The 16,927-nt window shown below is 51.6% G+C and overlaps 1 protein-coding gene across 1 annotated transcript; it reads left to right on the top strand.

Annotated features, from left to right (window-relative positions):
• Window positions 1–5,387: 5,387 nt before the first annotated feature.
• On the top strand, window positions 5,388–12,624 carry NR1I2 (nuclear receptor subfamily 1 group I member 2). The gene is made up of 8 exons (XM_036849680.1): window positions 5,388–5,524; window positions 5,630–5,783; window positions 6,821–7,171; window positions 8,056–8,283; window positions 10,264–10,498; window positions 10,666–10,782; window positions 11,176–11,281; window positions 12,480–12,624. The coding sequence occupies exons 1-8, from the start codon at window positions 5,388–5,390 to the stop codon at window positions 12,622–12,624; spliced, it is 1,473 nt and encodes a 490-aa protein (XP_036705575.1).
• The last annotated feature ends 4,303 nt before the right edge of the window (window positions 12,625–16,927 follow it).

Here is a 16,927-nt window from a genome sequence, read left to right as displayed (position 1 = left end):
AAGATATTTAACCACAGTTGTTTCAGATGATTTCTGCTCACTGTCATATTTTACCTGAAGTCAAGTGGGGATGGAATGGCCGTGGGCACGTCTGGGATCAGGCTAAGGGCAGTGAGCGGGGGATACACACAGTGTGGGCGCACGGCGGCAGTTACCGAAGCAGAGCTGAGTTACTGCGAGCTACCCAGCGTGGATGCAGTCCTGGGAATGCCCCACTCTGCCTGCTCGTCCACCGTCCTGACAGGAACGTGCAGGGCCTGACTGTGTCACCACATCACCGCATCCTGTGGTGTCCAGCACAGGCTAAAGGAGGGGGTGGAGGTGTGAAATGTGTGGAGCCACTACTTAGTCTATGGAAAATTCTTCCAAATATGAACACTTATATGAAAAAAATCTTGATAGAGGTTTTCTTAAGTTGACAACAATCCTTGACGTAGTTGTGAAGATGAAACTTTTCTCTAATATCATAGTAAAAAGTAAATTTTGATCAGCAGTGCTAGAGGAAAGACCTATCTTTCTGTTCTTTATATTACAAAATGACATTACAAAATCATTGTTCTACAAGGAATACAATTCACTTGCTATTGCTGTTGTAACAATATCAGAAACTGGTGGCTTAAACGATACAAAATGGATTCTCTTACAGTCCTGGAGGCCCAAAGTCCAAAATCAGTGCCACTGTGCTAAAATCAAGGTGTCACCCAGACTGGTTCCTACAGGCAGGCTCAGGGGAGAACCCATTGCCTTTTCCAGCTTCTAGATGCCACCCATGTTCTTGGTCTCTTCTTCCATCTTCAAAGCCAGCAACGTAGCATCTGACCTCTTTTCCATCATCACATCTCCTTCTCTGAATAAACCCAGGAAAGCCTTTTAAGAACTCTGGTAATTAGATGGAGCCCACCTGGGTAACTCCGGGTAACTAATTCCCTGTCTCAAGGTCTGTAACCTCAATCACAGCTGCAAAGACCCTTTTGCCATATAAGGAAACATATTCACATGTTCTGGGGATTAGGATGCGGATGTCTTTGGGGGCCATTATTCTGTCTCCCACAAGGAGACAATCAAGATATCATAGAGGAGTGTCAGGCAATTAATTAATTAAAATGTTAGGCTATTTTTCTGGATTTCATGATGTTTGCTACTTGCCCTTTTTAGTATTTGTTATTTATTGTGATTTCTCTTCTCATTCTTTCTCACAAATACATATTCTCTTTGGTACCTCATTATGTACCTGAAATTTTGTACTCTTTTTTGTAAAGAAGACTCCTCCAACTGTATAAGCCTCAGACCCCACACAAGCTGACACATGGGCACCTCTACTCACCCACTGACTCAACTGAGAACTTGATGAAATCTCTCCCACCGCCAGCTGGGGAGAGTCTGCTGCTGGCCGGGGTGGGCGACCCGTGGGCTCACAGGCCAGCAGGGGAGCCAGGGAGTGCTAAGTGGAGCTGACTGGTGTCTCACAGTGACCCTCCTTCTGTCTGGGCCCTGGAGAGTCACTTTCCCAGCAAATGCAGCACATGGACATGCCCTAAGGGCTGCCCGGAATGACATCTCTGCTAAATTTCAAAACCTAACAGGCAGCACCTTGGACCTCTCACCGGGCATCTTCTTTCTTGTACCTAAAGACAACCAATTCCCATGTCAATACCTGATTTCTGGCCCGTTGGCCTGGATGTAGCCACAGCACCGATCCGGTGGTCTCTAAATATTTGATTCCAAAGGTTACTAGTTGATGGCTTCCCATCCTCCTATTTCCACCCCCAGGCAAAGTCCTCCCAGCACCTTCCTTCTACTCCTTCCCTTTCACACGTTCCTTCTGTAGTAGAGGAGCGTGCATGTCACACATTTTTCTGATGTTTCCTAGTTTGGAGTCGAGGTCAGCCACCTATCCCGCATCATTCATGCTGAGGGTGCTGCATCTCACAGCCTAATCCCCTGAGCAACAGGAAATGCCGGGTCCTGAAGCAGGGTATCAATTCAGCCTAGTTTAGGAACCTGAAATTGCTGAGTCCTCTCGCAGCGCCAGGCTCCCTCTGTGAGCCTCCTGTAACCTGTCATCCTTCTCTGCTGCTCCCAGCTCACCCCTGGGCTCCATCTAGTTCCCATCCTAGAGGATGCCTCTGCAGTCCTTTCCTTGCTCCCTTTTCACCCATGAAAGTAGCACCCTGTGCTACTCTCCTTTCTCCCCTCCCTCCCCACTCCGTTCCTCTCCTCTGCTCTCCCCCCGCCCCCCGGGGATCCTTGTTCCTTCTACTGCAGAAACAATTCACGTTTTCTTTAGAATTTACCCCCTTGTCCTCTGGTCTCGGTATGCACCACTCTCCTTCCTTTCTTCCTCCCCAAGCTGGAATCTTCTCCCTGAACAGCATGCTCTCCACCCACAGTGGTTCCCTCTGGGCCCACTTCTGAGGGACACTTCAGTGTCCTGAGGGCTCTACAGTTCCTCCTCCACTTCTCTCCCTGCCAGATCAGCCTGTGGATGGACACAGATCAGCTGGTAACATCCCCAGAAAGGCACACTCTCCTCTTCCTTTTCATGCTGAAGGCCATGTCGGCCTCTTCCAGCAGGTTCCACTTATTTATGAGGATCCTGAGCACCAGAGAAGTTAGTGAGTAGAGAGAGTCAAAGGCCGGTGGCAGGGGCTAGGCCCTCTTGACAATGAGAGCAGGACAGTACCTGCCACATCTCCAGCCCCAGGGAGCAAAATCCAAAGTCCTCTGACCTCCAGGTGACAGTAGGACAGCTGGGTCCTGTTTGGTCACAATTAGTCATTCCCATGTGTACCCCCATGTATGTCATTCACGGAAGACCTCCCTTCTCCCTAATTTAATAGGAGACCTGGGGACTTCAGCAAATGAAGTTACTGCATATATTTAAATCAGCCTGGTCAGGCCACTGCTGCATGCGCCCAGGACTGAGCCTTCAACAATGTCAACGATTTCTTAGGCAGCACACACTGTGGAACCATCCTGAATGTGCAGCCACCCCAAAGCTCTCCAAAGGTCCTTTGCCAAAGCTGTTTTTTCTAAAGGGCTTAGTAAAAGGCCCTGGCTGGTGAGAAACAAAAGAAAAAGCTCCAACATAAACAATGACGAAAATACAAAGGCTAAGAACCACTGAATCTGCAGAAAACAGGCAGCATCAGCCCCAGAAAAACTGCAGGTTCTTTTAGTGGTATGGCCATCTGCTCACATGAGCCTCTGCTTAGAAAGTGAAGGATGTGGAATACAGATGGAGCCTCCCTGGAACTGGTCAAGAGCCAGTGGATGGACACATGCTCCTCTGACTGTGAGAAGGAGGACCTGCTGCTCTCCAGAGGGTGCAGGACCAGGTGCCTCTGGATGTGGCTGGAGTGACAGCAAAGTTCCTTGGTCCCTTCTGCTGTAATCAGCATTGAGATGGCAAGAATTGAGGAACTTAGGGAATCACTTTCTGCCCAAGAACAGAGAGCTACCTCAAAGGACTCACATGACATGGAGGGCTCTGTGTGAAATGAACTGCCTAGGAACAAGTGTGCACAGAAACGAAGGAGGTTTAATAAATGGTTCACCCACTCAGAAACACATCTTGTGAAGGATGCGGCACAATGCTGAATTAAGAACACAGGTCTTGTGACTTCCCTGGTGGCGCAGTGGTTAAGAATCCACCTGCCAATGCAGGGGACACTGGTTCGAGCCCTGGTCTGGGAAGATCCCACATGCGGTGGAGCAACTAAGCCCATGCACCACAACTACTGAGCCTGCACTCTAGAGCCCGCGAGCCACAACTGCTGAGCCCTCGTGCCACAACTACTGAAGCCCGCGCACCTAGAGCCCGTGCTCCACAACAAGAGAAGCCACCGCAATGAGAAGCCTGCGTACTGCAATGAAGAGTAGCCCCTGCTCGCCGCAACTAGAGAAAGCCTGCACAGCAACAAAGACCCAATGCAGCCAAAAAATAAATTAATTAATTTTAAGAAAAGAACACAGGTTTTGGAGTCAGACTGACATGGGTTCAAATTCTGGCTCCACCTCCTACTAGCTAAGCAATGTCAACTAATCACTCGCCCAAAGAGGGGGTGAGGATGTGTGCACTCAGGGCAGCAAGCCCCAGTCCCATACAAACACTGTTTATTAATTTATTCATCCATTTATTGATGGCTCTTCCTTGCTGAGAATTTATCCCATCTTTGGTATTCAGCCTAAATACTGGATTCTACAATTAATTATTTTTGCAAAGGCCTCACTGAAGAAGTATTTTACTTTCATGGAATTGAAGAGGCGATCATTTCCACCCTCTGCTGGCTAGATTTCACACATTCCCAAGCAGCCAGGAACAGGTGCAAACCTCAGAGTAAATACGGCTGGATGGAACTGAAGCGGCACAGCTGACTGGTCTTATTAAATTCACATGAAAGAGAGACGTGGCTGGCACATACCAGTCACCTAGTCACTGTCATCTTCCTGCCCACAGGGCATCATTCTGTAAGGAGGGCTGATGTAAGAGTGGAATAGGATCAAGACTGGGGGTGTCGGCTGGCACCCCATCGACCCCAGTCCAGATCGACATCTAACAAAGCTCCAGGCCGTCTGTTTCCATGATCTCTTGCCAAGTAACAAACCTCCCCCAAACTTACTAATTAAACCAACCACCATTTCATTTCCTGTCACGCTCCTGTGTATTGACGGGGCTCTGCTGGGAGCTCCTCTGCTCCACACAGCATGGGGAGACACTCAGCTGGACTGGGACACCCAAGAGGGCTCGCTCACATGTCCAGAGCATGGTGGGGAAGCTGGAAGGCGGAGGCAGCTGGGCCTCCCTCACGCGTGTCATCCCAGGGCTCTCCCTTTTCACGTGGCCTCTGTGCATGGCAGCAGGGTGGACAAACTTTCTCACATGGTGGTTTAGGCCATAAGGAGGTTAAGATCTCTAAAAGGCATCTACCCCCTTGTCTCCCTCCTGGCACAGCTGTGTGGGGACGTGTGGGTGCAGGGCCCGCTCACTCCACTATTACGGGTCTCTGAACCTCTCTGTTCCCCTAGGTCCATCAGGAGAATCTGTTTTTCCAAGGGGGGAAGCCTTTGTCCAGTGAGGTAGAAAGCTTCCCATAGTCTACCCGGTCCTCTGGCTGCCCCTGGCCCCCCAGTCTAGAATGGGGACTGGGGAAGGCAGGGAGCTTCTTTTGTCTCTTATACTCCTGGGGACAGGTTTCCTCCGGCTCCCTCTTCCAAGAAGGAGAAATCCAGGAAGAGGCCGCCTCCACAGAAACCTGGGGGTGCCTGGGGGTGAGGGGGAAGAGGGCAGGGTGCGGGAAAGAGCGAGGCTCGGCCTGGCGCTGAAGCATCCCAGAAAACGGCTCTGGCGCAGGCCCTGTTGGAAGCAGCGCCCACCACCCGCATGAATGTTGCAGGAGAAGTCTCCTCTCCCGCTCCCCTCCTCCAGCCGGCTCCGGGGCCCCTGGGGAAGCCCAGCACCCACCGACAGGAGCCTGAAGAGCCTCCGCCTGTACCCCTCCTGTGGCCCCGACCCAACTCAGAGGCAAAGGCAGGGCCCCCAGAGGGTGTGACTAGTGCCCGTGTCGGGAGGGGACAGGGAGCCAGGGTGCCCCACGCGGCCTACCTCTTGCTCTTTGTCCTCTCGCAGCACAGCCATGAAACGCAACGCCCGGCTCTGGTGCCCTTTCCAGAAGGGCACCTACGAGATCACCCGGAAGGCCCGGCGGCAGTGCCAGGCCTGCCGCCTGCGCAAGCTCCCGGAGAGCGGCTGGAGGAAAGACGGCGCAGGCGGGCGTGGGCACGTGAGCCCGAGCAGGCTCGGGCCGCGGGATGTGTGCGGGCGCATGCGCAGACGGGCAGGCGTCGGCCTGAGACCAGGTGCCTCTCCTGAAGGGCTGGAGGGGTGGAGCGTGTCTCCGTTCTCTGCTCTGGAAGGCCAGGTTCTCTCTGGCTAGGGTCGTGCCCGCCTCTCCCCTCTGTTGCGCTTGTGTGATTCATTTTGTTCCCTTCATAGTTGTTTAAGGCAAATTGGGGGCGGTGAATTGGGGACGGGAAGCTGGAGACGCGTGGTGTGCTATGACCCCCCGCCTTCCACCAGCTTCCCAGACCCGGCGTCCTCCAGAGGAACTGTGTGCCGCCAGTGACTGGGGGGGGGGGGTCTCATTTCCCCTGTCCAGCTTTGGTATAATTGTGCTCCCAGGGACTCTGAGATTAAAGAGCATGCGGAAAAGGCTGGAAGCTTCCAGAGCGTATTTCTCTGCATCAATCACAGAGGGACCTGAGACCTTGGGCAGCCTTTCAGGGGCCAAGTTCCTTGGGCATTTGGGCAGAGAGCCTTTCCTGCAGACCAGCAGTCCCTGCCGTCCCCTCCCTGCCAGGATCCCCACAGCTTTGCTCTGCACACACAAGTGGGCCCCAGAAGTTCATGGAAGACCCTAAGGCTACCGGCTACATAGGAAGTGGCTGGAGTCGATATTTCTTGCTAAGCAGTAGTCCCAGCTCTCTGGGGTCTTGGAGACCCAGAGATCTTGGGGGACTCTGAGGAGTCTTGTTGGTATCTGATCCACCAGAAAAGAATAATCAGGTGCATTTATTGAACAACTATTATGTACCAGGAGCTGTTATTAGGCATTTCCTGTGCAGTGTCTGATCCTAACAGCAGTGTGAGGCGAGCACTGTCACTGCAGATTACCAAGAAGGAAACTGAAGGCAAGAGAGGTTAGGGAGCCTGTCAAGGTCACCACTAGAAAGTGGCAAAACCGTCACTCAAGCCGGTGCCTTAAGATCCAGAAGCCTGAGCAATTCCCATCGCTCCATAAAGTTGTCTTGAACCCCACAGTCACAGCCAGCACACCCGTCCTTCCCCAAGTGTTTCTCCAGAGGAGCTCAGAGTCCTCGAGAGTCTGGAAAAAGGCAGGTTTCTTGTCACAAGCATGTCCCCATCCCCTACTCCTGCTCGAGCCCCTGCAGGTGCCTGAGGCTGCTCCTGGCTATCCCTGCAGTGATCATGTCTGACACGGCCGTGGCGCAGAAGCGGGCCTTGATCAGGAGGAAGAAGAGGGAACAGATTGGGACTCAGCCCCCTGGAGCCCAGGGTCTGACTGAAGAGCAGCAGATGATGATCAGGGAGTTGATAACCGCTCAGATGAAAACCTCTGATAGCATCTTCACGCATTTCAGAAATTTCCGGGTATGAGGCTTTAGAGACGGCTCAGCTCCTGCGCTAGCTCCTCAGAACCCCAATCTCATTCCCAGGGGTTCTCAAACAGTAGTCCCTGGACTTGCGGCAGCAGCAGCATCTGGGAACTTGTAAGAAATGCAAAACCTCAGATCATCCCCTATCTCCTGAAACAGAAACTTTGAGGTCGGGGCCCAGCAGTCTGGGCCTTGACAAGACCCCTCAGGTGATTCTGACTCATGCTCAGGTCTGGAACTCTGCTCTCTCCTTCCACAGCAGGTAGAAATTGAGTCTGAGCCATAAATGGAGTTATGGAAAGCTGAGTTGCCCCAGGGTTGCTGGCGTTCAGGGCTTTATGAGGACAGGGGCAGGACCTGCAGGGGGCAGGACATTTGTGAACTGGTTTTACTGAACCAAGAAACTCTAGTGATCTCAGCAGTGGTAGCCGTGTCTGATCCCGGTGCTCTCCTCCACCTGTGCTCACAGGTATCTCGGTGACCCGTCCAGCTCAGAGAGCTGGTAGCCAGTGGCCTCCAAAGTCTGTTTCTTTCCATATTTAGCTCCCAGATCCTTTTCTCTGAGTTTCCTGAGTGCAAGGTCAGGGATGCTTGGGACACACCCCTGACCAGGCAGGGATGTGAGGGACCATGAATTAATAGATCCACCTGATAGGAGAAGACCAAAAAGAAGGAACAAGTGCTGTGTGTGGAGGTGGGGTGTACACTCCTGCCACTGTGCAGCCACTCAGGGTGCAGCTGTGGCTGTGTGTGCCTGTCTGGGGCCTGTGTCAGAACCTGTTTGGGAGAATATATGCTGTCTCTTCTCTCCCCCTTCCAGCTCATGTCCCAGCTGCCAGAGGCGCTTAGCAGTGCCCACAAGATTCGGAGTCTCTGCAGACTGAGTCACGTGAAGAAGCTGCCAAGTGGAGCAAGATCAGGGAAGATCTATGTTCAGTGAAGGTCTCCCTGCAGCTGCGGGGGGAAGACGGCAGCATCTGGAGCTACAAGCCCCCGGCCGACAATAGTGGGAAAGAGATCTCTTCCCTGTTGCCCCACATGGCTGACACGTCAACCTACATGTTCAAAGGCATCATCAACTTTGCCAAAGCCATTCTCCTATTTCAGGTAAGGACACAGGGGCCGGGTGGATGGTGTGGAAAGGAGCAGGAAATGGCCAACAGGTTCAAATGGTCTGGGGTAGATTCCTCTGAACTTGGGGGGCGTTGGTGCCAAAAGATCATCCTTTACCTCTGCCCCCAGGGCACCTGGTCCTGCTGGGGAATGGAGCCCTCGCTGTCTGTATGGCTCATTAGCTTTGCGACTGCGGCCTGCCCTTTAACCTGTGTCTCAGCCTCCTCATCTGCTAGACAGGGGCTAATAATGCCTACCTTGCAGGGCCGTCGTGCGGAATAAGAAAATATCTGGAAGAGCATTCATCACATACATGGTGGACGTTCAGAAAGTAATCCCCCTCCCCATTTCCCCGCAAAGGGGCAGGAATCACAAGTTGACAGTTCAAGAGCAAAGGAAGAGTTGGAAGGAAAAGGAAGGAAGTCCAGAGGGAGAAGAAGGAAAGGGCCAGGGACAGACGCTGGGTCACTGGCAGTCTGCTGCCTAGAGAAGGCTGAGAAGGAGGACAAGGGGCCGGGACTCCCCAGAGCTAGGCGTGAAGGCAGCAACCACTGGGCAACCAGGGTGAATGAGAGACCCTGGACCCTTCTGGTGTGGTGGTAACCACAGCCACACGATATGGAGCCTGTCAGGGCTGGAGATGGCACTGGGTGTGTCTTCCCTGGGGTCAGCCACTTGCCTTGCCAGGCCTGGGCAGGTGGAGCTGAATCACACATGAGGAGCCCTGATTTCATCTGCAGGCAGGGGGCAGGTTCTCTTCCAGGAGCCCACAGGTTGCCCTGTGGGTGACACGTAGGACTTATTTACTGAGGTGATGGTGGCCACAGGCTGGAGTGGGGTTCAGATTGTGGCAGAGTAGGTCAAGGGAGCAGGGAGAAAGGCCCCCTTCCACGCATAGACCTGGCAGATCCCCACCAACATCTCATGACCCAGACCCTACCACCAGGGTGGGAGGCCACTCATTTCTCATGACAACCAGTTTGGGGTACAACCACCCCAGGAGGCAGGACTTGCTCTCACCTTCATTCCACAGATAGAAAACCAAGGTTAAGGCACATGCGTGGGATCGCAGCTAATCAGAGGGGCCAGCTTTGGAAGCAGAGTACAGCCTTCAGAGCCAGCCCCCTGCCAGGTCCTGGGCTGGGAGCTGGGCAGGGCGGGGGGTGAGGGCAGCGGCGGGGACACACGGAAGGAAAAGATCAAGTTCACGGCATTTGTGGCTCAACACTGTGGATCTAAAAGAAGGGACTGAACTCCCGAGGAGACCAAAGCCAGGCAAAGGTCCTCCTGAAGAGCTCCCTCCTGGGTTTTCAGTTGGCATGCCTCCATCAGTGGGGAGATGGGGGCCCCTCTCAGGTTGGGAGGGGTGTCAGTCTAACCGTGAATACTAGAGGCATCCACTGTGGCTGGGCCTGTGCTCAGTGCTGCGGGTGGAGCTCAGGGCATCCAGGCTGCCTGGAGGGAAACAGAAGAAACAGCAAATCCAAAACAGACGACAGGAAGCAAATAGCCCCGCTGCATGGAACTCATGCTGGAGGACTGGCACTTGCAAAAGGACTGCAGTCTGGAAAGACCTCTAGGAGGCACAAGGACAGCTTGGCCCAAAGGACTAGCAGAGTCTACTTAAGTGAAGCTATAGGGGTACTCATGCCGAGTGGGGAAACCGAGGCAGAAAGCATGAGGCCAGGGACCAGGAGCCAAGGCATCGGCTGGGGCGTCAGTGGCTGTGCAGGGAGCGGGAGGAGATGGGGCTAGGCAGTAAGGGCCTGGACACCGAGCTACATCAGCAGTGGAGAGTCCCTGAAGGTAGCAGGAGACCAGACGAAGATGGCAGGGAGGAGGAATCTGCTTGCTGGATTGGGACACGGAGAGACTGGAGGCAATTTGAAGGCACCTGCAATAATCCGCAGGGGTAGGAGCCCATCCTCCCTCTTCTCTTCACCACCCTCCCACCCTGATTCTGGATTATGGGAGGGTGCTGGCCTGCGGCACTTTCCTAGGAAGCGGCATCTCCTCCTTATCCTTGCTGCCAGGGACCTGCTCATCGAGGACCAGATCTCCCTGCTGAAGGGGGCCACCTTTGAGCTGTGCCAGCTGAGATTCAACACGGTGTTCAACGCAGAGACCAGGACCTGGGAGTGTGGTCAGCTGTCCTACTGCTTGGAAGCCCTGCCGGTGCCCGAGAGATGCCTGTCTGCCCTGGCAGAGGGTGGGAAACAGCCGTGGAGGGAGGAGAGGAGCCACGCCAGGTTACATGGGTCCTGGGATTGCAGGGCGTAAGATTGGGCAATGGGAAAAAAGACCTTGGTGAGGGAAGTCTGGGTCTTGGGTCAGCTTCCTGAGAAGTTTACCCCTCCAGCCTGCACCCACCCACAGGTGGCTTCCAGCAGCTTTTACTGGAGCCCGTATTGAAATTCCACTACCTGCTGAAGAAGCTGCAGCCGCATAAGGAGGAGTGTGTGCTGAGGCAGGCCATCTGCCTTTTCTCTCCAGGTGATAACCTCACCTGTCCTACCCGGCTTCCCTGTGCCCCTCCCCCACCTGTCCCACCCGGTTTCCCCGTGCCCCTCCCCCACCTCTCCAGGCTTGCTCACACCCTGCCAGCTTCAGCTGAGGGAGGCAGCAGCCCCTCCTTTGCCTTCCCCAGGGAAGGTCCCAACTGATGGCCTTGCCCTCCACTCACTGCTCAGCCAGGATGGGGACTCTGGCTGTTTTCTCCTAGGGTCAGAGGGGTGATGCAAAGCCCTCTTAGCTCCCCCCTCCCTTCCTTGCCTGGGAATTCCTGGCTCTGGAAGGTGGTTGGCAATTTGTCCCCTCTGGGATGGACCAAGCTTGTCTCGGCCCCCATGGCCTTGCGGGGACCGTACCACCTTCTCCCCCCACCAGACCGCCCGGGTGTGGGGCAGTGCCGCTTGCTGGACCAGCTGCAGGAGCGGTTCGCCATTACCCTGAAGGCCTACATCGAGTGCAACCGGCCCCGGCCCGCCCACTGGTGAGCAGCAAGCAGGGAGGGTGTGAGGGGGTGTGAGCCCTGCCCCCAGGCCCCCGACTGTTCTGGGTCTCTCTGGGAGCGCAGACCACAGCTGCTCCTGGGGCAGCCTCTAATTACCAGGGCTTTGGGACCCTGCTTTGTGACCTCCACTGAGGCCTCCTGCCCAGTCAACCTAGAACAACTACTGTTTATTGAGAAGATCCAGCCCTGGTGCCAAGCAGTTTTACATGCATATCACCTTTCATCTTTAAAACAGCCCCATGCAGTGGGTGCCATCATATCCTGTAAAGGACTGGGGGCTCTGGGCGACTGACCCGGGTCCCACCCCAGGCAGGTGGGGTTTGGAGATGGATCCTTGCGGGCCAAGTCTACAGCCCACACCCTTGAGCACTAACTACCTAACCACCTCCCAGGACAAACAACAGATAACGGGGTAGGAGACTCCTTAGTTAGTTCTGGTCACAGCCCGAAGGAGGAAGGCTGCTCAGGGCTTGACCAGATAGAGGCTGCCACCCCTTCACTGGGCCTCAGCAGCCCTGTGACCTGGTGCCATGGTCCCGGGCTGGACGGGGGAAGGCCAGCGCTGGGTGTGCTAGTGCGAACATAAAACCTCAAGTCCTTACTTGGCCTGCTGCAGCTGGCTTTTGAGCTTGGCCTCCTGGGATGCTGGGGGTGGCCGTGTCTTGCTTTGCTCAGTCTTCCCCTGTACGGACCCAGGAGGCATCATGGGGAAACTAAGGCACGAGGTGTGTCTCAGGCACCAGATCCCAGGCTAGATCCAGGGAGGGACTGCTGCCTGGGGCCCGTGCCTCCACAACTACTACACCCAATCCTGACCCCCGTCCATTAGCCACGGCAGTGATGTCCCCCCGGAATGACCTATTCACGTGGTGCCTGCAATGCCTGGTTTTCCCACGGACGTCCCTGTGTACAGGGACTCAAGCCCAGAGGAGGAAGTGCGAGTGGGAAGGGTGGGTCCACACCTCCAGGGCCCCAGGCTGTTCTGCCCCCTCATCTGCAGGCTGAAAGGGAAGCTTAAGGAATTCAGCCAAGCCTCGTCTCTTGGCTGACCTGTGAGATGAGATGAAAACCTGAGATGAAAACCCTCAAACGTGTTCAGTTTCAGAGGGGCCCCAGTGTTGGTGGGTGGGGGCAGGGCAGGCCACACCCCCCAACGCTTCCCCTGACTGGCTGGCAGGTTCCTGTTCCTGAAGATCTTGGCTATGCTCGCCGAGCTCCGCTGCATCAATGTCCAGCACACCCAGCGGCTGCTGCGCATCCAGGACATTCACCCCTTTGCCACCCCACTCACGCAGAAGTTGTTCAGCATCACAAATGGCTGAGCGGCCTCCCCACGGCAGTCAGAGCCAGAGCCCTGGGAGCCAGAGCCACCACTCCTGGGGCTACACAGACAGACACTGACAACGCCGGGCAGGTCCTGCCTCCCCAGGGAACTCACAAAGACAGCCATGATGATGGCGGGCTAGCATTCCTCAGCCCCCAGCTCAGCCTGGGGAGAGCCAAGCCCTAGAGCCTTACATGAAGAGTTTGCTGGCCCCTCGGTCAGGCCTATCGAGAGGAAAGGGCACCCTCCCCTTAGAAAAGGCCCTGGGTCTGGGGATCTAGTATCATGGTGGGAGAGGGGATAGGGGATACGGTGTCTGGGGCTGGGGCATCGGAGGGTCTATGCCCACACCCAAGTTCATTAGCTTCTTGGGTATTTTCACTGCTACGTCTACTACCCCTGTCTCCCACTCGCCAGCCGTTCCCAACCCACAGCCTCCTGTCCTGAGTTGCTCCGTGGGTTTCAGGCCTGTGTCCACCAGCAGGTGCATTAGCGTCTGAGGGAGTCTTTTAGAGAGAGGCCAGAAGGCCTGCACCAAATGTCACAAGCTTGTCATTACCTGTCTCTGCGTTTATTCTTCCCTCCTTCTGGGCACCTCATTCTGTGTCTCTGCATCCATTAAAACACATCATTAAGCACCAACAATGTGCAACCTGCTGTGGGGAATACATGCTGACTGACATGGATCCTGACCTCGAAGGGGTTATACATGTGCGTGACTTGGTGCAGGTCTGCTTCACAACCGACCTGGGGCTGGGTGGCTCCTGAGGCTGGAACGCTGAAGGGTCTGTGACGGGGCTGTACTGACGGCACTTAATAAATATGTTCCTGTTTACACACCTGCTTTCAGAGCTCAAGAGTATGAAAGTGTCTGCTTTGTTTGTAACCACTTTGAGTAAAAATGCTGCATTTTTCGAAAATTACATTTTAACTAACTTTACATAGGGCATCCCACACCTAAGAACCAGGCTTAGCAAATATGATCCTATGGTTAATGTCAAATCAAGGCAAGAGGACTTCAATAATTAACTTTTGGTTAGAGATTTAAGCCTTTTTTGGCCTTCCTTTCTGGGGGGGAAAAAGAAATGTGGGGGTGGTGAAATAGAGATATTATATATTTGTATATATTTCTACATTTTTAATATTTATTTTACTATTGCCCTTTACATATCTGAAGACTGTTGGTGTGAGAACATAAAAATGCATTATTTGAGCTTCCCTGGTGGCACAGTGGATAAGAATCCGCCTGCCAATGCAGGGGACACGGGTTCGAGCCCTGGTCCGGGAAGATCCCACATGCCGTGGAGCGACTAAGCCTGTGTGCCACAATTACTGAGCCCGTGTGCCGCAACTACTGGAGCCCGTGTGCCGCAACTACTGAAGCCCGCACGCCTAGAGCCCGTGCTCCACAACAAGAGAAGCCGCCACAATGAGAAGCCCACGCACCGCAACAAAGAGTAGTCCCCACTTGCCGCAACTAGAGAAAGCCCGTGCGCAGCAACGAAGACCCAACGCAGCCAAAAATAAGTAAATAAAATATATTTATTAAAAAAATGCATTATTTAACTTGGTTTGCTCATAATTATTCTATATAAAAATTTAAAATAAATGACTTAAAATGTAGTAATTAATTTTAAATGGTTAATATTTTGATTCAAATGAAGCTACAAGTTAACTGAATTTTAAGAAACAGATACTGGCTTAGCTTTTACCATTTTACAGGAAGGTCAAACTTGGAGAACATAAATCATTGAGACTATAAATTAAAGCAAACAAACATATTCTCTGCCATCCCTCCAGCCTCTTCTGCATCAAGGGGACAGAGAACGCACTCATTTTTAGAAAAGAAACTGAGGGGAAAGGAGCTCCTCTTTCCAAACACAATCAATGCAGATTTTGCCCCCAGTAATTGTGTCTAATTATACTCATTTGGAAATATAAATGTCATTTAACTGTATTCATATATACATCTCTTCTTTCCCATTGAAATAATTTTGAGTGTGCTATTCACTCAAGAGCCTGAAATGGTTGTTAAACGTAGACTACGATAAGGTGAGAGCAAGGTGAGATTAAGGTGGGCTGTAGAGTAAACTCCCATCTCCCAGTATTGATTTTAAAAACACCTGGGCAGTTTCACAAACATTGAATTGATATGTACATATGAATTACATATATTATAAAAACTAAGTGCAGTCCAAGCACAGTTAAGATACAATGTTAGATGCACCAAAGAGCTCACACTGGATACTTCCTTTCAGCATCTTTGTGCATCTCCAGTTTACAGGGCTAGGAGCCAGATTCAACTTTCTTACTCTCAAACATTTGAATTTCCCTATACTCCCTTCCCTGAGCCCTTGAGCAGTTGAACTAAATGTCAGTTTCTAGGCATCCCTGCGGCCCCCATTCTTTTTCTAGGTCTTGCTTCAGTCAGGTGAGGATGGAGTCAGTCTCCAAAGCTCAGGAGAAAAGCCCTTCTAAATAAGTTACTGCTTACCTTCTGGCTGCCCTGTTAGAGCCCTCCGCCACCAATCTCTACCTAGCCCGAACTTTAAGGATCCAGTTAAAGCCTTGACATCAACAACTCTTGTGGGAAGGCCCAGGGTGTCCTCTCCTTTCTGGAGAAAAGAGGATGTAAAGAGAAACATACATTTAATGGACCATCCCTTCCCAGCTTCTGACAACTTGTTGGCCTCATCATGCCATCTTCTACAACTGTTTTAGTTTTCCCCTTAACTGCAGCTCTCCTAGACCTGAAGGTGCTAGTGGGTGGGTGAAATGAGAGAGGGGTGACAGCCCCATCACTTTTGTTCACTTCCTTTCACAGACTTCTCCATGAAGGGGAGCTGCAACCTGAGTGCTCCCTTTCCTAACTACACTTCTAGAGCACCTTCTCAACTGGCATCCAGCATCACTGCTCTCCTGAGACATGATCCCGAAGGACTGGTTCGTCACAACATTTTGGAAGACCTTAGAAATTAATGATGCAGTCTTTCAGGAGTTCTTAAGTTAAAAAGATATCTTGCTCAATCCCAATTCAAATATGGCAGGAAATAAGGTAGTAGTATATCCCAAACAAATGCACTTCAATGCCATCAGGAGACCCATCCCACAAGTGACATCTTGCATATTTGCGCTGATCCCCACCCTTCCCCCCAAACCCCCGCAACTGGTAAACATGTTAAACTATTTTACAAATATTAGCTAAGCCCACCACCACAATAATAATAAAGAGGACCAGAATTTATCCAATATAAATTTGTTTTTATTGAAGCAGCAGTCACATGACTTTATATCTAGCCTTTAGATTAGGCCTGACAGAGTGAGCCAGCCCTAAAAAAAAATGATGTTTCTTTTTTGCACTAAGAGACACAACATGTTTACATACATCATCCAGTATTGGAAATGAGCAGACTGAAACACAACATGTGTTGGTTACCTGGGAGGTACAGCCCCACTGTTTGTGGTGTTCATATAATTCACAGATACTCCCAAAGACCATTACTAATGGGATGAAAGTTAAAAGAAAATACAGCTACACCAAACCATGAACACAGTAATCAGACAGCAGCTTATACACATTTTAAAAATTTGTCCCTTTCAGGGATGTATTCTTTCTTTTCAAAGCAGTGTCTGCAAAGCTTCCTCTACATCAAAGCCAAAGGTTTCCAAGATGGAAGCTGCACCTCTTGGGGCTATACAATGGAATAAGATCATTTGAAAGAAGGAGAACTAGTGTTCACATCTTGATTTTTGTAACAAAGATTCATGTTTCTCTAATTGGAGGAACGAAGTGGTGATGTGACTACATATTGCAGTGGCAGAATAGGTAGGGTGAAGAAAAGAAGGTTGGGTACTGAAATAAAGACCACACACTTGTGAATTTTAATTTCATTTCCAGGCTAACCTACTTTTTATTTAATGCAAATTACAGTACCAGTTAACTATTTCCAAACCAAGTCACATAGAACGAAATGTATTTACAAGGGAATGGGGAAAGGGAAAAAAAACATTGAGCATACTTTTCACAAAAAAGTTTATATTTAAAATGAAAAAAAAAATCAGTCACAGAGGCATTCAAGTAGTAATAATGTTATACAGATTTTGCTTTTCCTTTATATCAAGACAGATTTGCACAAGTGTTTGCAATAGTTTGTATACAACCCACAGTCCTTTATATATATATATATATATATATAATAAATTTTGTTTTTTAGATTTGATTTTAAGATGGAAGTGGTCACGCTAATTGGTATGTGTACAGGCCCAAGTGATCCATCGGCAACACATTTATGAATGCAAAT

Source organism: Balaenoptera musculus, chromosome 4 (assembly GCF_009873245.2).
Source record: "Balaenoptera musculus isolate JJ_BM4_2016_0621 chromosome 4, mBalMus1.pri.v3, whole genome shotgun sequence".
In the NCBI taxonomy this organism is placed as follows: Eukaryota; Metazoa; Chordata; class Mammalia; order Artiodactyla; family Balaenopteridae; genus Balaenoptera; species Balaenoptera musculus.
Note: the sequence above shows the minus strand (reverse complement) of the source record. Positions and strands in the feature narration are given on the sequence as shown.

Excerpts from the sequence above, each read along its gene's own strand:
- NR1I2 (XM_036849680.1), top strand. The coding sequence starts at position 5,388 with ATGTTGCAGGAGAAGTCTCCTCTCCCGCTCCCCTCCTCCAGCCGGCTC. Across the intron at positions 5,525-5,629 it reads GGCCCCGACCCAACTCAGAG|CACAGCCATGAAACGCAACG; the intron begins GCAAAGGCAGGG and ends GTCCTCTCGCAG. Across the intron at positions 11,282-12,479 it reads CGGCCCCGGCCCGCCCACTG|GTTCCTGTTCCTGAAGATCT; the intron begins GTGAGCAGCAAG and ends ACTGGCTGGCAG.